This window comes from Moschus berezovskii, chromosome X, assembly GCF_049115385.1.
Source record: "Moschus berezovskii isolate FMDL1 chromosome X, NW_MosBer_1.0, whole genome shotgun sequence".
In the NCBI taxonomy this organism is placed as follows: domain Eukaryota; kingdom Metazoa; phylum Chordata; class Mammalia; order Artiodactyla; family Moschidae; genus Moschus; species Moschus berezovskii.
This window is the reverse complement of record NC_142488.1, coordinates 15,818,264-15,843,916: the sequence shown is the minus strand read 5'-3', so window position 1 is coordinate 15,843,916 and position 25,653 is coordinate 15,818,264. Positions and strand designations below refer to the sequence as shown.

Below are 25,653 nucleotides of genomic sequence, written 5' to 3'. Positions count from 1 at the left end.
ACATCCCTAGTACTTATTTATCTTATAACTGGAATTTTGTACCTTTTGTCTGCTTTCATCGGCTCAAGTGGTAAAGAATCTGCCTGCAATTCAGGAGACACAGGAGATGCCAGTTCTATCATTGGGTCAGGAAGATTCCCTGGAGGAGGAAATGGCAACCCACTCCAGTATTCTTGCCTGGAAGATCCCATGGACAGATGAGCCTAGTGGGCTATAGTCCATGGGGTTGCAAAGAATCGAAATGACTGAGCACACATTCACATATCCATTCCCCTGACCCATAACCACAAATCTGATATATTTTTTTCCCTTTTTGTTTTTTAAATATAACTAACCTGCAACTCATGCGACAAGTTGACTCACTGGAAAAGACTTTGATGCTGGGAAGGATTGGGGGCGGGAGGAGAAGGGGACGACAGAGAATGAGATGGCTGGATGGCATCACCAACTCGATGGACATGAGTTTGAGTGAACTCCGGGAGTTGGTGATGGACAGGGAGGCCTGGCGTGCTGTGATTCATGGGGTCGCAAAGAGTCGGACACGACTGAGCGACTAAACTGAACTGAACTGAACCTACAACTAACCTATGGGGCTTCCCTGATGGCTCAGACGGTAAAGAATCCACCTGCAATGTGGGAGACCTGGGTTGGGATGATCCCTTGGAGGAGGGCATGGCAACCCACTCCAGTATTCTTGCCTGGGAAATCGCATGGACAGAGGAGGCTGGGAGGCTACAGTCCATGGTGTCGTAGAGTTGGACACGACTGAGAAACTTCACAACCTACAACACTGTTTAGTTCCTGTTATACAGCATAGTGATTTGGTATTTCTATACATTTCAAAATGATCACTATGGTGTCTATTACCATGTCACCATGCAAACTTCAAGTTTATCCTCCATATTCCTGATTGTATTTTCATCAGTCTTTTCTTTGTTACTAATGTCATTGTTTCCTTTAGTCCCCTTTTCTGCCCTCTTTATCTTTCTTTCTTTAGCTTTTATTTAAGAAATCCGTAGGGAATCTTCATCACATATCTGATTGGGTATAGATCTGAGTCTCAGTTCAGTTCAGTCGCTCAGTCATGTCCGACTCTCCGCGACCCCATGAATCACAGCACGCCAGGCCTCCCTGTCCATCACCAACTCCCGGAGTACACTCAAACTCATGTCCACAGAGTCGGTGATGCCATCCAGCCATCTCATTCTCGGTCGTCCCCTTCTCCTCCCGCCCCCAACCTTTCCCAGCATCAGAGTCTTTTCCAGTGAGTCAACTCGTCGCATGAGGTGGCCAAAGTATTGCAGTTTCAGCTTTAGCATCAGTCCCTCCAATGAACACCCAGGATTGATCTCCTTTAGAATGGACTGGTTGGATCTCCTTGCAGTCCAAGGGACTCTCAAGATCTTCTCCAACACCACAGTTCAAAAGCATCAATTCTTCGGCGATCAGCTTTCTTCACAGTCCAACTCTCACATCCATACATGACCACGGGAAAAACCATTGCCTTGACTAGACGGACCTTGGTTGGCAAAGTAATGTCTCTGCTTTTTAATATACTATCAAGGTTGGTCATAACTTTCCTTCCAAGGAGCAAGCGTCTTTTAATTTCATGGCTGCAATCAGCATCTGTAGTGATTTTGGAGCCCAAAAAATAAAGTCTGACACTGTTTCCACTGTTTTTCCATCTATTTCCCATGAAGTGATGGGACCAGATGCCATGATCTTTGTTTTCTGAATGTTGAGCTTCAAGCCAACCTTTTCACTCTCCTCTTTCACTTTCATCTGAGTCTATCTGTCCTTAATATGTTCTTTTTCTACTTTTTTCTTGAATCTTTGCATTGATGATGATTACTTCCTTTTGAAGAATAGCAGTGGGAAGGAACATGGGATTGAACAGGAGGGCAACATGATGACTTTTTTCACCAACCTTTTCCACTAGTTACATGTTTCTGTCAGGTTGGTTTACTTCTACAAAATATCAGATTGATTCTAGTGGAAACAGTTCTTTTATTAAGCAGACACTCCCAAGACCTGGGAGGAGACCAACGGCAAAGGGGTGGCAACAACTCCCACTTGGTTTCCCTTTTTATACTCCCTGTCTCCTTCTCTTGGTTCTGCCCTATGCAAAATAGGGCTTGTACCCACCACCAATCAGGAAAGGGAATGCAAATTGGCATACACACAAGGCTGATTGACAGTTGCAAGTTACATAATAACAGGCTGTATTGTGCATGTCTTTCCCATAATTCAGTCTGTTATAATCAGATGTATGTATGTATAGAATATTTATGAACCCTTAATGGACTCCTAGCTGGCTACGGTTACTTGAGGACACAGCTGTGCATCAAGGGCGCATGTGCTGGAGTTGGAGAAGCCACTGTGGTTATTTCTGTAGCATATTGTGAGCTCTCCTGGGTGTGTCTGGGTTGGTGTTTAGACATCAGCTTGCATCCTTTTCAGCTAGACCACCCCTCTTGCTCATGCCTAACTTCCTACCTAACAATTCTGATTATTCTTTTGTCCTCTGCAACCCTTGCCCCTTGCATTCATAAGTTCCTATGTGGTAGGGAACATGCTAGCAAAGTAATGCTCAAAATTATTTAAGCCAGACTTCAACAGTATGTGAACCATGAACTTCCAGATGTTCAAGCTGGATTTAGAAAAGGCAGAGGAACCAGAGAACAAATTGCCAACATCTGCTGAATCATCAAAAAAGCAAGAATTCCAGAAAAACATCTACTTCTGCTTTATTGACTATGTCAAAGCCTTTGCATAGATCACAGCAAACTGCGGAAAATTCTTCAAGAGATTGGAATACCAGACCACCTTACCTGCCTCCTGAGAAATCTATATGCAGGTTAAGAAGCAACAGTTAGAACCAGACACGGACCAACAGACTGGTTCCAAATTGGGAAAGGAGTACGTCAAGGCTGTATATTGTCACCCTGCTTATTTAACTTATATGCAGAGTACATCATGTGAAATGCTGGGCTGGATGAAGCGCAAGCTGAAATCAAGATTGCCAGGAGAAATATCAATAAGCTCAGATATGCAGATGACACCACCCTTATGGCAGAAAGTGAAGAACTAAAGAGCCTCTTGATGAAAGTGAAAGAGGAGAGTGAAAAAGCTGACTTAAAACTCAACATTCAGAAAACTAAGATTACGGCATCCAGTCCCATCACTTCATGGCAAATAGATGGGGAAACAGTGGCAACAGTGACAGACTTTATTTTGGGGGGCTCCAAAATCACTGCAGATTGTGACTGCAGCCATGAAATTAAAAGACGTTTGTTCCTTGGATGAAAAGCTATGACCAACCTGCTCCTGCTGCTAAGTCACTTCAGTCGTGTCCGACTCTGTGCAACCCCATAGACGTCAGCCTAGACAGCATATTAAAAAGCAGAGACATTACTTTGCCGTCAAAGGTCCATCTAGTCAAAGCTATGGTTTTTCCAGTAGTCATGTATGGATGTGAGAGTTGGACCATAAAGAAAGCTGAGCGCCAAAGAATTGATGCTGATGAACTGTGGTGTTGGAGAAGACTCTTGAGAGTCCCTTGGACTGCAAAGAGATCCAACCAGTCAATCCTTAAGGAAATCAGTCCTGAATATTCATTGGAAGGACTGATGCTGAAGCTGAAACTCCAATACTTTGGCCACCTGATGTGAAGAACTGACTCATTGGAAAAGACCCTGATCCTGGGAAAGATTGAAGACAGGAAGAGAAGGGGACGACAGAGGATGAGATGGTTGGATGGCGTCACTGAGTGGATGGACATGAGTTTGAGCAAGTTCCGGGAGTTGGTGATGGACAGGGAAGCCTGTCATGCGGCAGTCCTCGGGGTCACAGAGTCGGAAACGACTGAGCGACTGGACTGAACTGAACTGAACTGCATGGTAGGGTAAAGATGCTAGTTTCCCACCTCGTTTAAATCACCTTCAGGTTGAAAAGCAGGTGAGAAGTAGATAAAGAAATTGGACAGATGGAGCTCAAAAGATCATCTGTGTTACTGCTGACACTGGATGGTGTGGCTTAGATCTCAACTATTGATGCAACTGTGCTTTCTAATAGTTTTCCTCCAAGTGTATGTATTGGGAAAACCCGCGGGAGGGAGAGTTTGCTGCCTCATACCAGTCACCTCCCCAAATTAGGGAAAGGGCAAGGTCCCAAACCTGGACCTGGAGTCTGAGTGCCTGTGCTGCCCACGTGGAGGGAGAGCTGACTTATCCAGTCCTCACCGAAAGGGGTTGGGCTGGGCATGCTGCAATGGGTCGTTCCAAACGCACCAATCAGAGACGACTTCCTCCCGCCTCGAGGGAGGGGGAGGGGTGCCTGGAGCCGCAAGGGCTGGTGGGGCAGGAGACTGACCTCACAGGCGCTTCTCCGCGTCAGCTTCCCAGAAGCCACCTTTTCTCCCTAAGTCGTAGTAGGTTAGTTGCTGCTGCTGCTGCTAAGTCGCATCAGTCGTGTCCGACTCTGTGTGACCCCATAGATGGCAGCGCATCAGGCTCCCCCGTCCCTGGGATTCTCCAGGCAAGAACAGTGGAGTGGGTTGCCATTGCCTTCTCCAATGCCTGAAAGTGAAAAGTGAAAGTGAAGTCACTCAGTCGTGTCCGACTCTTTGCAACCCCATGGACTGCAGCCTACCGGGCCCCTCCGTCCATGGGATTTTCCAGGCAAGAGCACTGGAGCGGACTGCCATTGCCTTCTCCATTAGGTTAGTCAATTAGAAACAAAAACATTTTTTTTTTGTTTGTTTGTTTCTTTGGCTGAGACCAGCAGCTGCAGGCTTGCTCAGCACGTAGGTACCCCGGGGCTTCATGCTTGTGGAGAGACCACCTTTTAGCCTCTTGAGCTGACGGTAGCCGCTGCGGGCCTCTGGTCAGCCTGCAGACCTCCTCTACACCCTCTCAGTGACTCCTCCCCACTGGCTGGCGGGCTGCCCAGGGTTTGCAGGGCTGGACCTCTCTGCGTCCTTCTTCCCCTAGGAATTTGGCATTCAGCACCCTTAGCAGCCCTCCTTGCACAGTTTTTAGTTGGCATTTTAGGTGTTTTCTAGTTGCTTCAAAGATGGTACTTCTGCTCTGCGTTTCTCTGCGGTTGGTGGATTTCAAGAGAGATGGCATAACATTTAAATGACCAAGTCTATGTTGGGTCAGTAATATTAATTTCAGTAACATGGATAGTAACACTAGGACGGGAGCTTGTCTCATTTGCCAGGTGGCTTTCAGGTTATTTGGGAGGTCAACAGTCACTAATACGTTCATTTCTCATAACCGTGACACTGAAATACGCTTTTGTGCTAATTATTATCTCTTTCTGCAGTTGTCCCTCACATTACTGATGCTGTCCAGGAGTGGGTTATGAATCAAGCCATGGTGCCTGTGGATGGTCATAAGGAAGAGCCCCAAATATGCGTTATTGAGGCAAGCATGGAACTTTATTTCTTTATAAGTTTGTATCCTTATGAGTTTAAAAAAAACTTTTTAAAAAATGGAACTACTGAGATTTTTATTTGTTTATTTTTTTGTCCGTGCCCTGTGGACACGTGGGATCTTAGTTCCCCAACCATGGGTCAGACCTGACCCTCTGCCATGGAAGCAGGAAGTCTTAACCCTTAATGGTTAGACTGCCTGGAAGTCCCTTCTTTATGGGTTTTTAAGCAGCTGATCTTCCTTCATTCAAGGAATGTGAATCGATGGTATCATGTGTGCTGGATACCCAGCTAGGATGTGGGATTATAGCATGGAGCGATATAGATGGTCTTTGCTCTTTTGGTCACAAGTCAGTGGGCAAGACTGGCTTAAACTGGATGAGTACTCCTGGGGTGGGCATGCAACAGTCTGTAAGTGGGGACCAAAAAATTGCAGAATGCATTCTACTCGGTGCTATTTGCAAAATGCTTTGAAAGTAAAGACGGAGTTAGGGAAGTCCAGCTGTAGAGGTGATTTGGAGGTGAGAAGTGAGTATTAGCTGTTTAAAGAAAGAGCATAGTATTTTTACTTGCCACTTGTTCACTGCTTCCCTTCCTCTGAATGTGCAGAATGAGAATAACATCCATGTACTCCTTATCTAAATGTCAGTTGATCTAACTGCCAGGCAGGAGAGGAGAATAATGAACATTTTTTGTTTCTTAGAGGCAGACTGCCCAAGTTCAAATTTCTATCATGGCCCCCAAACAGTGTTTGGCTTAGTGGTTAAGAGTCTGGAGCCAGACTGCTTGGGTTCATAGCTCAGCTGGATCACTTATCAGCATGGCACTGACTCACAAAAAAAAATTGTCATGAGGTGGAAGTGAGAAGGAGTGCTGGAGGGCAGAGAGGGAGAGCACACTCTCATTTAACCCTGCGAGGGTCTATAGATACTGTTAGTAGCTGGCTGAAAAAAGAAGCAAAAGTATCTCAGGTTAGTAACCAGTAGAATTACCAGTTAAGATTGGGATCTGAGGATGGGGGTACCAGAGAGCTATATCCTCATCTGTCACAGCAGAAAGTACACCTATATCCTTTAGCTGTGGTAAGTCGCTTTAGTCGTGTCCAACTATTTGCGACCCTATGGACCGTAGCCTGCCAGGCTCCTGTGTCCATGGGATTTCTCAGGCAAGAATACTGGAGTGGGTAGCCATGCCCTCCTGCAGGGGATCTTCCAGACCCAGGGATCGAACCTGCATCTTTTATGTCTTCTGCATTGGCAGGTGGGTTCTTTACCACTAGCCCCACCTGGAAAGTCCAAGAGGGTGTCTGAAATGGCTAAGTCAAGAAAGAGCTGAGCTGGATGAACTTTGGTTTAGAGATATGGAGGTCACCAGAAGAAATCCCAACAGAGAAGTTAAAGCACTTGCTTTGGGGAATCAGACTTGGGAGAGGGACGAGTGGGGCAGGGAGCTCTTGCTTTTTATTATAAGTTCTGCTGTACAATTTGTTTCTTTAACCATGTGCATGCATTGTTTTAATCTTTGAAAAAACATGAATTAATGCCAACTGGAAGATGCCATTTAACAATATCAATATCTTGAAGATCAGTCCAAGACTGATTTTATTCAAGCCCAGCAGAGGGTTGGACACGCCCTTACTCCTTTGGTTTACACTGATTATTTGTTACAGAGTACCACCTTGTCCAGTATGGTAGCCACTCACCACATGGGCTGTTGAACATGTGAAAGTAGCCCATTCAAACTGAGGTGTGCTGTGACTTTAAAATATAACTGGACTTCAAAGACTTAGTATTTAAAAAAAAGAATGTAAAGCATCTAATAATTTTTAAAAAATTGGTGATATGTTGAAATGATAATATTTTAGATATACTCTGCTATATAAAATGTAGTGTTAAAATTAATTTCTCCAGTTTAATTTTTTTTTTAAATATGGCAACTAAAGCTTTAAAATTATGTATATAACTCCCATTATATTTCTGTTGGACAGTGCTGGTCTAGTGCTTTCACTGATTTTGGCTGTTGTTCAAGCAACAGGAAAGAGAAAGGATCTTCCCAGAACTGGTCCCTTGGCTCAAAAGTAATGACCATGAGTTCCCCTTCCTGAACCCCCCTCCCACCTCTCTCCTCCCCTTATCCTCTCTCTGGGTCATCCCTGCACACCAGCCCCGAGCATCCTGTAACATGCATCGACCCTGAATTGGCGATTCGTTTCACATATGATAATATACATGTTTCAGCGCCATTCTCCCAAACCATCCCACCCTCACCCTCTCCCACAGAGTCCCAAAGACTGTTCTATACATCTGTGTCTCTTTTGCTGTCTCGTATACAGGGTTATCATTTGCATCTTTCTAAATTCCATATATATGCGTTAGAATACTGTATTGATGTTTTTCTTTCTGGCTTACTTCGCTCTGTATAATAGGCTCTAGTTTCATCCACCTCATTAGAACTGATTCAAATGGATTCTTTTTAATGACTGAGTAATACTCCATTGTGTATATGTACCAAAGCTTTCTTATCCATTCGTCTGCAGATGGACATCTAGGTTGCTTCCATGTCCTGGCTATCATATCAATGTATGGCAAAACCAACCAATATAATATTGTAAAATAATTAGCCTACAATAAAAATAAAAATAACAAATAAAAAAAAAAGTAATGACCAAACCTGAACATTTTTTATAACTTTTCTATTGATTTTTTTTCTCACTTTTAGGTTTTGATAGGTGAAGGAATAGCTTTTTCTTAATCCCAGGAAAAGTTCCAAATGGTCATGTATATGAATGTTTTTGCATTTTATTCCTTGATTCTGCTCTTATAAAATATATATATATATATGTTTTAAATAATAATAACAAAAAAGAGAAGAGGAAATGTGTTTTTTAAAAGGTAATTGAGCTGCTGCTGAACTTCACCAAAAAATATCAGCCCTATTTGGCCATGGGAGAAGTCTTCTTAACACTTCTTTTTCATCTTCCTAGCTTTTCTAGCTATTGTTTTTTGAGAATCCTCTTTGAACAAAGCCTTTATACTGTGCCAAGTTGTCCTCAGCAAAACCCCTTCTCTATACAACCTTGTTGCTTATATTTGCTTATTGGACACAAATCAGGTATCCTTCTGGGTTCATTTTAAGTTGTGCTCAACAATTGTGCTTGTGTACAATGTCAGATTTTTAAGAAGGACCACGAAAGCTGAGTTTTAATTTTAAACGTGTAGAAGCTGTTGAAATGTCTCCAAAGCCTTTTTTTGGGCCGATGAGCCCTCTGCTTCTTAGACCAGTGGATCTGACAGGCTTTATTCCTGTCACTGCAGGTCATCCAAGCATGAGCCTGGGATAGTTTACACCTGACTTAAAGGGATAAAAGATTTCTTCTTTTCCCCCCAAACGGACTCCTTTACTTTTTTTTTTTTAAAGTTGTCTTAATCTTCTTGTGTATATATATATATTTAATTTTATTGAAGTATAGTTGATTTACAATGTTGTGTTAATTTCTGCTGTACAGCAGACTCAGTTATACATATATGTAATGTCTGCAGCTTTATTGAGATATAAGTGACATATAACATTGTATTCATTTTAGGTGTACAACATAATGATTTGATGTGTGTATACATTGTGAATAGATGGCCATAATAAATTTAGTCAACATCCATCATCTCACATGGTTAAACTTTTTTTATTGTGATGAGAATTTTTAAGATTTATTCTCTGAGCAACTTTCAGAGAAAGATTCCTTTCCTTAAAGGTGAAGTGGACATGGCACATCTCATAGATTTGCTTGCTGCTGCTTCAGTTTCAGCTTTGCATAGATCTTAAAATGTTGTTATGGGTGATATTATCCCTGTAGTACGGGAAGAGAATTAACTTAGGACTACTCTGGTAATAAGACTGAAAGTTTCTGATCACAGTGAAGATAATGGTGAACCAAAGGAGAGGTAATGGTACTTTCCAAATTGACAGAGAGAATGCAGTACCACTATAGGCCATGTGGGGGCAAAAGCAGATAATGTTTACAGTTTTTGCTTCCTTTTCTGGATTCCCTGTTTATTCCCAGAATAACGCCCCCATCAAAAACCAGAAAATGTCTCTTTACGGTTTAAAGTGCAGACCTCTTTTTTTCCCCTAATTTTTTTCCCCATTAGCTTCTGATGCATTATAGTTAGGGAGCACTTACACCGCTCACCCCCCTGCCAGTTTCCTGATTGCATGTTTTCTTTCTTGGATTTTCATAATTAAGTTTGTCATTCACTTACAGAGTGACATATATTTCTATCTGTTCCATAGCCAGGAGACTTGAATTTTAATTTTGTTTTGTTATCTTAGTTAAAGTTAGTAAAGAATAATTTCTTCTGTAACAATGAAATCCTTGTACATCTTAGTTTGATCCTGTTGTACTTATGGTAACAGGTACTAGAATGCTGTGACCTAGGGCATATATTAAATTTCGAGACCTTCTGTCCTGTCCTATTAATCTAAATTCTCAGCGCTGCCTGCAGGGCTCTGGGCTAGTGCTGGAGATATGGCAGGCAAGTTCCTGCCCTCAAGGACCTTACAGCCTAGTGGGGTTGAGAGATAGGAGTGGTGGTTTAGTTGCTAAGCTGTGTCTGACTCTTGCAACCCCATGGACTGTAACCTGCCAGGCTCCTCTGTCCATGGGATTCTCCAGGCAAGAAGACTGAAGTGGGTTGCCATTTCCTTCTTCAGGGTATCTTCCCGACCCAGGAATCAAACCTGGGTCTCCTGCATTGCAGGCAGATTCTTTACTCGCTAAGCTACAAGGGAAGCCTGAGAGATAGGAGATAAGAACTCAAATAAAATAATGGCACCCTGTGCTGTGTTACTAGGAAGGGCACAGACAGGGTGCTTTAGGTGGGTGGTCAAGGTCGCACTCTCTGAGGGGCATACAGCTCCCTGGGCTGAAGGATAAAAGGGATGCTAAAGCTGGCCACCTCATGTGACGAGTTGACTCACTGGAGAAGAGTCTGATGCTGGGAGGGATTGGGGGTGGGAGGAGACGGGGACGACAGAGAATGAGATGGCTGGATGGCATCACCGACTCGATGGACATGTGTTTGAGTGAGCTCCGGGAGTTGGTGATGGACAGGGAAGCCTGGTGTGCTGTGATTCATGGGGTCGCAAAGAGTCAGACACGACTGAGCGACTGAACTGAACTGAACTGAACTGAAGGTGTCTATGAAGAAGGTGAGTAGCAGAGCCTAAGGGGCAGGAAGGAAGAGCATGGCCTGTCTGAGGACTTGAAAGGCCAGTAAGATTGAAGTGCAGAGGCGGGGGTGGGAGAGTAGGGGAATGGGAAAAGGGCAGGTGGGAGTGGGGGCAGGAGATGAGATTAGAGACATGTGCAAGGGCCAGATCATTCAGGTCCTTTTGTTAGCTGCCTAAAGGAGTTTAGATTTTATTTTTAGTGAAGCAGTGAGCTGCTGAAAGATGTAAGCGTGGAAGAGATGTATTCTGATGCTCCGGGCTGGTGCACTGGGATGACCCAGAGGGATGGGATGGGGAGGGAGGTGGGAGAGGGGTTCAAGATGGGTACCACATGTACACCTGGGGCAGATTCATGTCAGTGTATGGCAAAACCAATACAATAATGTAAAGTAATTAGCCTCCAATTAAAATAAATAAAAAAATAGAAAAATAAAAAGGTCGCTCTGCTGCGATATGACAAACGGTTGGTAGGACAGGAGAGGGTGGAAGCTAGGAGGCCATTCAAATTGGGGGCAGCCAACTTTGTAAAGGGCTAGATAGTAGACATGTTTAGTTTTGCAGGTGAGAGAGTCTCTGTCACAGCTACTCCGCTTTGCCATTGTGGTGCCCAAGCAGCCTTAGGCCATGTGTGAGTGGGCGGGGCTGTGTGCTGGCACAGCTTCCGTGTAAAACCAGGCAGCAGGCCATCTCAGCCACCCCGGGCTTAGGTGATTGCAGCCATCCCTGCAAAAGGTCGTATTGGCCCGGGTGTCTAGGGTGGTAGCAGTGGAGAGGTTTGCAAGAATGTTTCGGAGGTACAGTTCATTGGATGGTGTGGGATAGGAAAAGCAGGTGGATTGAGGATGATTTCCAGACCTCTAGCTTGAAGCAGCTACTGGGAGAGATGCTGTTGCTGAGATGAGGGGGGAAGCACCGAGACAAGCAGGCCCAGGGCTGTGGGGATCAGGAGTTCAGTTTGAATACTTGCTGACCCATCTGAGACATCAAGGACAAGTTGGCTTCAAGGCCCAGGGGAAAGAGAGGTCAGGGCTACAAGTAGATTTTGGACCCAGTCATGTACCCGAAGCCAGGGAAGGTGGTGAATTCTGGGCTTGGGTCCACCAAGATCTCTTCTTCCTCAACATCCAGATCATTCCACTTAGTGCTCAAGTTTTATTCTTGCTTGTTGTTCTTTAGTTCTGCCTTATTTTCCTTGCTCATTTCTGAGCTCCTCAGGAGCAAGCAGGTTGTCCTAAATTCTTCCTGGGGGCTTCTTTATAGTGTTGAGCCTGTAGTGGATACTCAAATGGTGAAGAATTGATTTAAAAATCCATGTGATAATCTTTAAGTATTTAAATATGGTGAGGATGAGTGGGTTAAAGTGAATTTTATCTTCGTCAAAAGTAAAATGCTTAAGTAACTTTATTGGCAGTACGGTGTAAATTAAGTTAACATTTATCAAAGGATTACACTGTCAGGAATATTCTCAGGACTTTTGGTACTACTTGTTTCAGAGAGCCAGCATGTTTTAATAGTAGTGATTTAATTCTGGTAGTACTACCATTACAAGGAAGCTGTTCAGCTACATACAAAGGTGTGTGTGGGTGTGTGTGTGGGTGTGTGTGTGGGTTCATGCAAAGATGGAGAGAGAATGCTAGCTATTTCACGCCGGGCAGAGCCAGATGGCTCTCTGCTTTCTCATATTGTCACTGGATTTGAAATCTCCCTTCCAATGGGACTTCTACACTGGTAGAAGCTAACTGATCTCACTCTTGGTGGTGTATATTCTGAGTCTTTTTATCTGCTTATAAATTCCCTTCTCTTTTCTTAAAGTGCTCCTTTTCTTTAAAAAAGTTTGTTTCAGTCTTGGTGAGATGAAGGGTTGATAGCCTTTTAGTGATCCCCCATTTTCAAGGGACTTTAGTTCTTATGCTTAGTGTATTAAGAACTGTTCTACTAGGCTGTATACCATGGAATCTATATGATCTCTTGTGTCTTTTTTCCCCATTCCCAGCTGGGTGGCACCATTGGAGACATTGAAGGAATGCCGTTTGTGGAAGCGTTCAGACAATTCCAGTTTAAAGCAAAAAGAGAGAATTTCTGTAATATCCATGTTAGTCTTGTCCCACAGGTGAGCTTTCCAGATAAGTATGTAGACAGCAACTCCTGTAGGTTTTCCTGTGATGCTCTGTTTATTCCGCCTTTTAAATCAGGGAGCCATTCATTATCCAGAAGAGCCAGATGTCCAGCGTACTGACAGTGATCCATTTCTTTTCAGCCCAGTGCTACCGGAGAACAAAAAACCAAACCCACACAAAACAGTGTCCGTGCGCTGAGGGGATTAGGCCTGTCTCCCGATCTGGTGAGTTGAGAGTGGGTAAGTTTTGTGGACTTGGCCCTCCATTTCCTAACCGGTAGCATCATCTTGAGTCCTAGCTCTCAAATGGTTTCAGTGACTGAACTTTTTGTATCTGGGACCTGGGGAAGGTTTATTCCCTCATCATCAACTATTGCCTCACACATTTCTAAATTGGCCATCTGTTCTTCTCCAGGCCCTCGTTTGATTGGCCACACTGACATCTGGGCAAGTGCAGTGTCCTGTCATTTGTGTGGTGCCTGGGTCCTTTGGAGAGAGTTGGGACCTGGGAGATTTCCCTCTGAGCCTGCTAGGTCGGGTTAGCCTTCTCTGGTTTATAGCAATAATCCAGTTATGGCCAGTAGTCTAGATTGGGGTGGGCGAGTAAGGGCCTGCAAGCCTGCTGCCTGTAAAGGAAGTTGTTCTGTGACGTTCTGCCATTCATTGTCCACATTTGTTTATAGCTGTCTGTGCCCCATGGCAGAACCATTGAGAAGTCAGGGCAGCGACTGCATGACTACAGAAGCTAAAGCTTTTACCATTTGGCCCTTTAGAGGAGAGTTTGCCAACCCTTGGTCTGGCTTTCTTCTTGTAGTTTTAGGAAGTAACATTTGTGAGCCTCATGTCTGTTCACCACGTATGCTGTGACATTTCTTGCCAGTGGATTTGTGGTGAGTTTGGTTACACTTGCTGCTATTAGTACTCAGACCAATTTCTAGTAACCCAATGGGATGCCAAGGATGGAGAAGTCAAGTCTCCATAAAGTCAAGTCAAGACTCGGTCAAGTCTCCCGGAGCAAAATTAACGTAGCTGCCTCCTGAAAACCAATGGCGGTGTGAACAGCTCAATAATTCCTGCCTGCTAACCTGTGCATGACTGACTTTGACAGATTGTCTGCCGGAGTTCAACGCCCATCGAAATGGCTGTGAAGGAAAAGATTTCTATGTTTTGTCACGTGAACCCTGAACAGGTTAGTGCTGCTCTTTAGATTTGATTGCCTTGCAGGCATTTCTGCTGATGCCAGCGTTTTACACCTCTTAAATTATCGTATTACTTTTCACAACATTTATAAAAGCTTTTGGGGACTCATATGCAACTCTGGCTCCCTTGCCCTTAAGTGAATAGTCTGACTCCTTAAATAGATTGTGTATTTCACTCCTTAAATTTTAATTATAGGTACAAAAGCAGGCAGATTTTTTTTTTTAAAGTTGCAGTCCAACCTCTGGAGGGAGAACCATTTGAAGCCTGCTTATCGTCTCTTTATCTTGTCTTTTCAGGACACTTATGGCTTTTACTTCAATTTCTCCTTTGTACTTGTTACAGCTTAGCTCACCCCAAACCACACATTACAGTGACATTAACACTATCACTTCTGATTACATCAATGGCCTCAGTTCAATTCATTGCTACAAAAACTACTGTGATGTGGGTTCAGGTCCTCTGTTCTGTAGGACTTTCCACCTGTGTATCTGACAACTGGCTTTTCTTTTTTCTTTTATCCACTTACCTCTGTCTCTTGTTTGTAATAAGGCTCAGGCATATGGGATTGGAGTTTAAAAGGTGATTTGATGGATGCTCAGGAAAAGGGTGAGGTTTGGCAAAAACCTTTTGTTTCCTTCAGATTATCTCGAGGTTTTCTGAAGCCTAAAAACCACCTACTCAGATTTCTTGAGTCTCAGGAGTCAGGCTGATGTATTCACTGGCTGATGCTTCAGGGTTAGTGTACAAGTCTGAACGCCTTTGAAAAAGTGATGGCAGATTTAAAGCACTCCTCTGTATCTGTATGTCATCAAGCCATTTTGGTTTTGTTTGTTTTTTTTGTAAACAGTACTTGGTATAGATATCACACATATTTTACCTGGTTTCTGACATAGGAGGATACAGCTTTTAGAGTTGGGTTGCCAAGACCGCTGAGAACAGATGATACAGTCCAAACTTGCAACCATGTGGAATTTCTTTTATTTTTTTTTGGCTGCACTGCGTGGCTTGCAGGATCTTAGTTCCCTGACCAGGGATTAAACCTCAGCCACTGCAGTGAAAGCACCAAGTCCTAACCACTGGACCACCAGGGAATTCCCGAGTTTATTTTCTTTATAGATTCTGAAGAGTGTTCTATCTTGTCAGTCCACAGGCTAGCTTATTAGTCATTATTTAGCACATTGCTTAAAAATTTTTTTTTATTGAAGTACAGTTGATTTACAATGTTGTGTTAGCGTCACGTGTACAGCAAAGTGAATCAGTTATACATATACATATATCCACTAGTTTTTAGATTCTTTCCCTATATAGGTCATTGCAAAGTATTGAGTGGAGTTTCCTGTGCTATACAGTAAGTTCTTATTATTATCTATTTTATATATGGTTGTGTGTATCTGTCAATCCCAGTTTTCCAATTTATCTCTCTCCCCTGCCCCCACCCTTGCCTTACCTTCTAGTAACCGTGTTTACTGTCTATATCTGTCAGCACATTGCCTTTTTAACATGAGTTCATTCTCCCATTTCTTGGTTCCTCATGAACTTGCATTTAGAGCTCTTCTCACTTGGATTGCCCAGGAGGGAATGGAAGGTCACCGGCATCTCTGTGATGTGCTCTGTTACCATGGTATTTGCAAAAATGTCTCTGGCCTGGAGGATAGATGAGTAAATAGCTCCACACTCCATGCCTTCCACTTCTGGGAGTTGTGGCTGTCCAGAGATTTAATTTTAATTAATAATTGGGATGGAGCCTCATATCCATGACATCTTGGCACTTGAAATTGCATCAGGGAATGCACAGATGAGACACAGTTGTCTTAAAGATCAAGTTGTCGATGTCCAAACAGCTTAAGAACCCTTGGTTGGATAGCTGTCGATTTGGAAAGACTGAACACATAAGAGTTTGTGGAACATTTCTTGGCCTTTATTTAGGATGTGGCCGATCCTTAAATGCCTGCCAGTAGCCCTTTATCTGTACTTGAGAGGATGGTGAAAGCTCATTAGGGTGTAAAAAACAACCATACCATCTGGCATTTAAAAGAGCCTTTCTCCCCTCATAGGTGTAATTAATTTGACTGTGTTCAGTGTGTGCTTATAAATTTACCCAAATGAAGGGCAGACAAAAAAGCTACTATAGTAGCAGGTACAGAAGAAAATGAGTGAAGGAACAAACCACATACCCATGCTTAGAGGACAAGGTGTATGTGTTCTAAGTCTACTGTCCAAACCTAGACTTAGGAGATGCTGCTTGGGGCCATGTGTCTTGGATACTGACATATAAAGCATCCGTGTTCCAACACCAAATCTCTGACACCCCTGGGGTTCCTGCACTTCAACTCAGACTCTCAGTACCTGGAGTGAGCATCAGACTCTGTAGGCCTTTATAAGACTGCCCTGCACTTCAGACACCAGCCACAGGTTTCCATTGTTCCAAGCCACCCCACTTCTGCCTGCCTGACTACAAAGTTGAAGCTTCTCGTAACCATCTCAGATTTGATAATTCTCTAGAATGACTCACAACTCAGAAAAGTGCTCTGCTTATGATTACTATTTTATTATAAAAGGTGTAAGTGAACAGCCAGATTAAGAGACACATATGGCAAGGTCTAGGAGAGTCCCAGGCACAACAGCTTTTGTTCCTGTGGAGTTAGAGGGCACCATCTTTCCGTTACATTTGTATATTCACAAACGAGGATGCTCCCCTGAGGCCTGGTGTTCACAATTTTTATTGGGGTTTCATTACATGGGCATGATTGAGTAAATTATCGGTCACCTGATTGAACTCAGTCTCTCGCCCTCATCCCCTCCCTGGCGGTCAGGTGGCTGAAAGTTCCAGCCTTCTAATGACTTGCTTGCTTTTTCTCATGACCAACTCCAATCCTAAAGTCATCTCAGTGCCAGCCTCGTTAACCTAACAAAGTTATTTGTGTAGCTCAAGAAATTTCAAACATTTAAAATATATGTGTGTGTGTGTATTCTTTGTTCCTAGTTCCTGGCACAGGATATCTGTGTGTGTGTGTGTGTGTGTAATGTGTATTCTACCATAGCATCCACGTGTGTGTGTGTGTGTGTGTGTGTGTGTGTGTGTGTGTAATGTGTGTTCTACCATAGCATCCACGGTTCCAGGTGTAGAATAATGACTTCAGTGTTTTGTAATTACGTGAAACTAACCTTGTGTTAATTCTGACTCCTATTTAGGTTGCTGGGTTCTTGGTTTTCTTCTGTCAGTATAAATAAACTGCCATCTCTCTTGAGTTTTGGCTCATTCTTGTGTATGTTTTTGTGGCATATTTTAGTCATTCCATTAAATATGGTGTTTTATCATCATTAATCAGGTCATATGTATCCATGATGTTTCTTCCACCTACCGAGTGCCTGTGCTTTTGGAGGAACAAGGCATCGTTAAATATTTTAAAGAGAGATTGGATCTGCCCATTGGGGATTCTGCAAGTAGTTTGCTTTCCAAGTGGAGAAATATGGCTGACAGGTACTGTGAAAGGAATTACTAATGTAATCTTTCTTAATTCTTGGCTTTGGGGGTAGGAATGAGGTCTACCTTAGAAGGTAACTACGTAGCAGTCTGCTTTCCACCTGGGCATGTTTGGTTTGGGAAATATCTAAAGCTCTAGCATATTGTCAGGGTGTTTTACTGTGCTCTGAAGATTTGCAGGGCCTTTGATTTTGCTCTGCTTAAAGAAAAGTGAATTGAAAGAACTTGGATTCCAGAATTTTAAAGAAAATTTTGGAAGCATTTTGATTTATTATTTAGTCTCTGAATATTTTAAGCAGTTTTAAATGCTATAGGCTTTGTTTTGTTTTGCTTATTTTTAAGATTTGGCTAACATTCCTTAAAGGAAATCCTTCTGAATAGGAAATTTTGGCCACAGCGTTGTTGTTCTCTCCTGCAGTTATGAGCTATCAGTGTCGGTATTAAAAACCCCTGATAGGTTTTAGCTTTAAGACAATCATATTAATTTCAGCAAGGTTTGTCTAATTTGATGTTGTATACAGAGGAAATCCCCATCGCCTATTTTCTTATACTGAATGTTGATGAGACATGACTCCATAAACTCCTGGCTGCTTCACTTCTCATGTAGCTGAGGTCGAGGCAGTTGGCATTGTAGTTACAAATATAGGCTCAGTGTTGCTGAGGAGTAGATCTTAAAAGTTCTCATCGTAAGAAAAGCATTTATAACTTTGTGTGGTGATGGATGTTAACTAGAATTCTTGTGGTTACCATTTTGTAATATATAAATATATTGAATTATCATGTGTGACTGGAACTAATTAATGTTATATATCACTTATATCTGAATTTTAAAAAATGTAAGCTCTGGTGTCAGGCACCATAGATTCAGACCCTAGCTTCTCCTTTCACTAGCTGTGTGAGTTTAGGCAGATTACTTAATCTCTTTGGGCTTGTTCTCTCATCTGTTTATAACTGGGGGATGCTAGTACCATGCTGTGGCAATTTTGAGAGAAAATACATTGGGCCTTAACTTCACATCAGGCACTATTGGCTACTGATGTCTGTTACAATAATCAAAATATTTTGGGGGGCTTCCCTGATAGCTCAGTTGGTAAACAATCCACCTGCAATGCAGGAGACCCCAGTTCGATTCCTGGGTTGGGAAGATCCGCTGGAGAAAAGATGGACTACTCACTCCAATATTCTTGGGCTTCCTTTGTGGCTCAGCTGGTAAAGAATCTGCCTGCAGTGCAGGAGACTAGGGTTTGATCCCTGGGTCAGGAAGATCCCCTGGAGGAGGAAATGGCAACCCACTCCAGTATTCTGGCCTGGAGAATTCCATGGACTGTATAGTCCATGGGATCGCAAAGAGTTGGACACGACTGAATGACTTCCACTTTCACTTTCCCTGGTGGCTCAGTGGTAAAGAATCTGCCCTCAGTGCAGGAGATGCAGGAGACTAGGGTTTGATCCCTGGGTCAGGAAGATCCCCTGGAGGAGGAAATGACAACCCACTCCAATATTCTTACTGAGAAAAGTCCCCTGGATGGAGGAGCCTGGCGGACTACAGTCCATAGTGTCGAAAAGAGTCAGCCACAACTGAGTAACTGAGAGCATTGACTGATTAGAAATGGGATGGTTTGAGCTTCCAAACGTAATCATTTTGATTTATCGAAACCCATGAAATGTGTTTAAATGAGCAAATTCATAAAAATATAAAGCAAGTGATTTGATGGTGACAAAATCACTGAACTTTGATAGCTAGTAGATTGAAAGTTCTTTTGCCCTTTCATTTTAAAATTTAAAAAGCGTTTTAGAATTTGTGGGGTAAGTAGAACCAGGAATGAAGTGCATTTTCTGAACTTAGGTGCTTCAATGACTGGTGATATAGTTAAGCCCCTGTCCTCCAGAATGCTTAAGGAATCAGTCACTTTGTGGGAATTTTCTAGGTACTTGGGGCTGATCCTTTTTAAGCATGAGAAACTTTAATATTTTAACTCTTTGTACTGAAACTAGTTCTAAACTATACTGTATGCCTCTGTGCTTGTTAAAGCCAGAGTTTGGTTTTTGTACTAGTTCCCTGTGGCTGCTGTAACAAGTTACCACAGAATGGGTGGCTTAAACCAACAGAAATTTGTTCTCTCGCAGTTGTGGAGTCTGGAAGTAGGAAATCCGGGTGTGCGCAGGGTTGGCTCCTTTGGAGCTCTGAGGTAGAATCTGCCCCGTGTGTTTCTCCTGGCCTCTGGGGGCTAGCTTCCTTGGTACTCTTGGCTTATGGCCGTGTCACTCCATTCTCCGTCTCTCTTGCCACATGTCCTTCTCCTTTGTGTCTTCTTCCTTTCTCTTTTGTAAGGATGCTTGTCTTTGCAGTCAGGGCCCATTCTAATCCAGAATGATCTCATCTGGAGATCCTTAACTTAATTGCATCTGCAAAGTGTTCCCCCCCGCCCAGATATGGACACATTCGTAGGTTCTGAGGGACATATGTTTTTTGAGCCACCATTGAGCTCAGGATTCATGCAAAGGGAATATTGAGCAATAGTTTCTCTGCATCACGTTGGCTGTGATGTTGGCTTATTGGTCATAGACGTGTGAAGTGTCCATTCTTTAGACCCTGTCCCCTCAGTACAGCCTCTAGACAGATAGATACAAGAAGGCAAACAGAAGTCAAAGGGCAGCCTTGATCGTGGAGGTCCAGTGCTGCTCAGAGGCCTCATACCCAGCTGATGGCTGAATGGAGAGCACGCAGGGAGGGAGGCACTAGACTGGTGCAGGTTCAAGAGCAAAAGGGGGCCCAGGAGTGGAGGCTTAGCTTATCTCCCCGGATGGCGGCTGGGCTGACCAGTGGCCTCCCCTGTCCCACCCGGCTGCTGTTTGACTCCTCGTTCCCTGGGAAAACAAGCCATGAGTGAGTGGAGAGAGGGATGTGTGGAAGGAAGGACTGGCCATACTGGCTGCAGCCCTGTGTCCATCTGGCAGTGGAGATGTGAGAGTGGGGTGAAGCCTCAGCCAGACTGCTGTGCTCACCTGGGCCAAACTCTGGGACAGGATGCGCTCCCACCCCATCACGTCATCTTGGAATGTTGCCTTGGCACCAGCTTGCTTTGTTACCTACGTCCTTTGTACAGCTGAGGTGAAGCGCAGGCAGGCAGTCTCCAGCGTGACATAAAACTAAGTGGCAAGTTAAAGGTTTAGCAGCGTTCTCTGACATTCTTCAGTCACCTTCCTAGAAAGTCACCTCTGCTGTCAGTTTTGACTTCTTAGCTCTTCGTGTGTTTTTCTCCTCCTACCCTGTTTCCATCACGCTTCTCTTTCACTCTTTGCAGATATAGATATAAAAGAGGAATATTCCTCATCCCAGTATCATTTTTCTAAGGTGTTTGGGGGAAGAGTTTGCCTCAGAGCCTTAAAAGATCTTCAAGCCCTGAGTGACGTTTACACATACTTAGTACCAGACCACACGTTTTTCATGTACTTTGAACAGATCTCTTGACAGAAGCAACAGTAAAGACTGTGTCTCTAATGGCAAATTGTGATTGAGCATCTTATGTAGAATGGAATTTTCTCATAAAAATGATGTAAGTGGCTTACAGTATTTTAAATAGTTCTCTCAGCACCATTCTTCAGGAATGTCATAAATAACTTGGCTTTTGTGGGTCAGCTGGGAATGTAACAACTTTTAATGTAGACATGTTGAATGCATTTTCTCATATGATGTCACCTTACAAAGTTAATATTGTAGTGTCTCCTATTGACACTGAGAATGCATTTTCTTTTACAGTGTCACCTTATAAGTGAATTTAAGGACAGCTCATGTTGAGATGGGGAGACTTCTTTATTTTTTATTTGTAATGCTTTTAACTTTTTCTTTTTCTCCTTGGATTTATGTCTGTGCTTGCTCATATAAGCCAATGTTGGGCTTTCTCATGATTTTCAAATATCTTGGAGTACAGATTTTTATTCTTTGGGGGTAGGGTGGGAAATTTGAGCCAAGTACATCAAATTCAAGGCACGTCTGTTCCTCAGGTTTTAAACCGTGCCTTGGGATAAGAACAGTGGCTGTCATTACGCTTGTGATATGTTACATGCATATAACCTTAAAGCTTGTTTTCCTTCCCAGGTATGAAAGGTTACAGAAAACGTGTTCCATTGCCCTGGTTGGCAAATACACTAAGCTCAGAGACTGCTATGCCTCCGTGTTCAAAGCCCTGGAACACTCAGCCTTGGCCATCAACCACAAGTTGAATCTGATGGTGAGCCCCTGCCTGATCTTCTGCATGTTTCAGCCATTCATTGTGAAATCTTGTGTTGTACAGAGGCAGGTTGTGTTGAAGGACCCCCAAGTTCAGTGATTCACCAGGACTCAGAGGACTGAGCGTACAGCTGTACTCACAATTATGACTTATTTTAGTGATAGGATACAGAGCCAAACCAGCAGAGGAGAAGGCTAATCGGATGAAGTCTCGGGGAAACCACCTTGAAGCTTCCAAGGGTCCTCCTCCAGTGAAATCACAGAGGATGCTCTTGGAGTCCCCGGAACAAGCTGTGGCAACTCTGGTGAAGTGCTGAGTGCCAGGGAAGCTCGTTAGAGGCCTGGCACCCAAAGTTTTCCTGCGGGCTGGCCACATAGGCACCCCCTGCCTCCACAGCGCCAAAATTCCAGACTCCCGGGGGAAAGCGGGTGCTCCACATAAATCACATTGTTTCTTCCAGCACTGTAGGCACAGCGAGCCACTCTTATTAATTAGTTCTTGTTAATAGTGAGCATGTGTGCATGCTCTCATCGTTTCTCACTTTGCGAACTCATGGACGGTAGCCTGCCAGGCTCCTCTGTCCATGGGATATTCCAGGCAAAAATATTGGAGTGGGTTGCCATTTCCTCCTCTAGGGGATCTTACCATCCCAGGGATCAAACCTATATCTCCCACGTCTTCTGCATTGCAGGCAAATTCTTTACTGCTAACCCACCAAGGAAGCCTGATTATCCAAGTTTCCAGATGCCAAGCAAGGGCCAACCTTGTAAGCAGGCCTTTCCAAGGATAGCGGTCAGGTCTGCCATGTTAACTTTTTTTCTGCATGCAGGTTTAAGGCACAGTTTCTGAAATTAGGCTTTGCACATTCAGGGACGTATATACTCCATGCTCATTTAAGTATTTTGTGTTTACTTAATAAGAAAATGGGGCTTCCCCGGTGGCTTAGCTCCTGTAATGCAGGAGCTTCAGGAGATGCAGGTTCAATCCCTGAGTTGGGAAGATTCCCTGGAGGAGGGCATGGCCACCCACTCCAATATTCTTACCTGGAGACTCCCCATGGACAGGGGAGCCTGGCGGGCTACAGTCCATGGGGTTGCCAAGAGTCGGACATGACTGAGCGCACACACACACATATGGGACAGCAGAAGCGAAGCTATGTATACATAGCTTGAGTATACTCTTTGTTAGATATAGAAGTAGTATATGCTCAGCATATAAAATTTAAGCAAAGCATAATGCAAAATCCAGAAAGTAGAAAATTCTTCCTCCCTGAAATCCCTCTCTTGCTGCACCTGTCGTTCCCAGTTTGATGCATATCTTTCCAGACTTTTCTCTCTCTATATAAATGTGTATATTTAATGATATTCTCTCTGGGTATATCACAATTTAGGAAGGCCTTATTATCTTGATTTAAATGGTAAAACCTTTATATAATGAACCAAAAGACGCACTTACTTGTTCAAGAAATTGAGTAATTTCCAGCTTAGGACCTATCTGATTTTCTCTCATCTCTTTGTAGCTTCTTTCTCTAAACACTTTTTATTTTTGACTTTCGAAGGAATTGTTCCCTTCCTAATTCTTCCTATTCATTCAGCTCCCCCAGGCCCTCATAGAAAAAAGAAAGCAATAATAGAAAATCTGTTATAATACAAATTTTATCAAGTAAAATTTCGTATCTTAAGGTATATTCAGATAGTAATTTGTATAACAGAAATACTAAAATAACAGATATATAGGGACTGTTGTGTACACAGGGATTGTCATTATTGTTTTCCTTGTAATAGAATTCATTGATGGTGGCCTCTACTAAGTCTTGCTTGAATCATGGGCTTGTGCTATGTTTATCTTGCCTGACTTTTACAGCAGTTTCCCAACTGGTTTTCAGTCTTCCCTCCATTTCCTTCACTGAATTTCACACACACACACACACACACACACACACAGACACACACAGAGACACACACAGACACACATACACACACAGCTTGCATCTGCTCCAGGGCTTAGCTTCTTGGACAGCCCCTCCCCCAGAAGCTTCCATGAAGGTGTTCCTTCCCTTCTTCGCTCCAGCTCACCTCTAGCTCTGGTGTGGGTCCTGCTTTCTTCTGCAGTGTTCTCTTCTTTGCCCATAGTAACTTTTATCTCCCTGTGCTGTGAGTGCCTATTTATCTGGTTTTGTAATCTTCCTAAAAGATTGTAAGAGCCACAAGACTTTTATGCTAAATGACCAGTACAGTGTTTGCATAATAAGTAGTTACTGAATAATTGTGTGTTAGATGGTTCTAGTATTTTCCAGTTTTTATTTTTCTGAAATCTTTAAATTTGTTGAATGTTTTTAGTACATAGATTCCATCGATCTGGAGCAGACTACTGAAACTGAGGACCCTGTGAAATTCCACGAAGCTTGGCAGAAGCTCTGCAAAGCTGAGTAAGTACCAAGGACTGTCCACCCCAGTTAGGAGAATGCCACTGTGATTTTTCCGTAATGACTTAACTTACCCAATTACTAATTTTTGTGCGCTTGAAAGATAGTTTGGAGTGCTGTGACTCTGGGCGCTTGTGCTGCATTCACGCTGCGTTTACTGTGAAACACGCCATGTTAATATTAGTGGCGCATGCAAGGGAGATGGTTTTATTCTGGATAAACATTCTCATTTGAAAACATGAGAGCTCAAGGGAAAACTGGAAGGCCATGTTACCCTTCATGGCACAAAACAGTGCCACCCCCAAGAGTTATACTGATTACTTAAAAAAATAAAACCTTGAATCAAAAGATGTGGAAAAGAAAACCAAACCAAAAGAGGAGGGCAGATTGTCATTCTTGCACTGTAACTTTGTAAATGGAAGGTCTGTCTCTGTATTTTCCCATAGCGTCAACTCACTTTCACCTCCCCAGAATAAAACCATCTCCACTGCATGCGCCATTAACACTAACACGGCATGTTTCAAAGTAAACTGGTGAAATAGGCCTTAGATTTTGATTACTAATTACGTTGTAGCACAGCAAAATTTCCTGGCTAGGAGCCACTTTAGAGACTTGGAGCCACTTTAGAGACGTGAAGCCACTGAAAGGTCTGAAGGAACAGAGAGTGATTTTAGAATCACTCTGGCTCAGTGAAGGAAATGAAGGGAAGTTTTTACCATAGTGATGGGAAAGTGAGTTGATGCTACAGAAAGATGCAGAGACAGACTTTCCATATACAAAGTTACAGTGCAAGAATGGCAATCTTCTCTCCTCCCTTGGTTTTTTCTTTTCCACATCTTTTGATTCAAGGTTTTATTTTGTAAGTAATCAATATAACTCTTGGGGGTGACATTGTATTGTGAGGGTAACATTACCCTCCAGTTTTCTCTTGAACTGTTATGTTTTCAAATGAGAGTGTTTATCCAGAAAGTCTCTAAAGTGGCTCCTAGCCAGGAAATTTTCCTGTGCCGCAACTTGATTAGCAATCAAAAGGTCTGTTTCACCAGTTTAACTCTTTCTGATTATGTAAGAGGTCTTAAAACATTTTTAGAACAGTGCTTTTAAAAGAACCTTAACCTATTCAGATAATTCTTTCAGTGTCATTTTTAACTGAATTGAGTCTCTTAGTTACCATGCTCATGTGCTGCAGAGACCTATCAGAAAATATATATCAAGGTCAGTTGTGAGAAATTCGCAACTGCTTTATAACATTGGGAGGATTTCAAGAAGAAAGTTTAGGATGTGAAATTGTGTAGTCAATTTTGAAAATAGACTCCAAGCATATTCACTAGCAGTTGTGCCAAGTGTTGAATTTGGGATCAATAAGCATGATCTGAAAACAAGAATTTCACAAATAAAAATAATGTCAAATTTCCCCTTCTCTTGTGTTGATTGCAGTGGTGTTCTTGTGCCAGGAGGCTTTGGAATCAGAGGAACGTTGGGAAAACTCCAGGCAATTTCTTGGGCACGGTCAAGGAAGATTCCTTTTCTGGG

General features: G+C 43.0%; 1 protein-coding gene across 5 annotated transcripts in view; it reads left to right on the top strand.

The window, feature by feature from the left end:
* Positions 1 to 25,653, top strand: part of CTPS2 (CTP synthase 2) — a 120,910-nt gene that overhangs the window by 12,321 nt on the left and 82,936 nt on the right. For all 5 annotated transcript variants that reach the window (XM_055438305.2, XM_088833552.1, XM_055438303.2 and 2 more), the window contains exons 4-11: positions 5,329 to 5,429; positions 12,657 to 12,773; positions 12,921 to 13,004; positions 13,888 to 13,968; positions 17,309 to 17,460; positions 21,563 to 21,695; positions 24,035 to 24,123; positions 25,558 to 25,652. In XM_055438305.2, coding sequence (XP_055294280.1) covers positions 5,329 to 5,429; positions 12,657 to 12,773; positions 12,921 to 13,004; positions 13,888 to 13,968; positions 17,309 to 17,460; positions 21,563 to 21,695; positions 24,035 to 24,123; positions 25,558 to 25,652 — 852 coding nt within the window. The remainder of the gene's footprint in view (positions 1 to 5,328; positions 5,430 to 12,656; positions 12,774 to 12,920; positions 13,005 to 13,887; positions 13,969 to 17,308; positions 17,461 to 21,562; positions 21,696 to 24,034; positions 24,124 to 25,557; position 25,653) is intronic.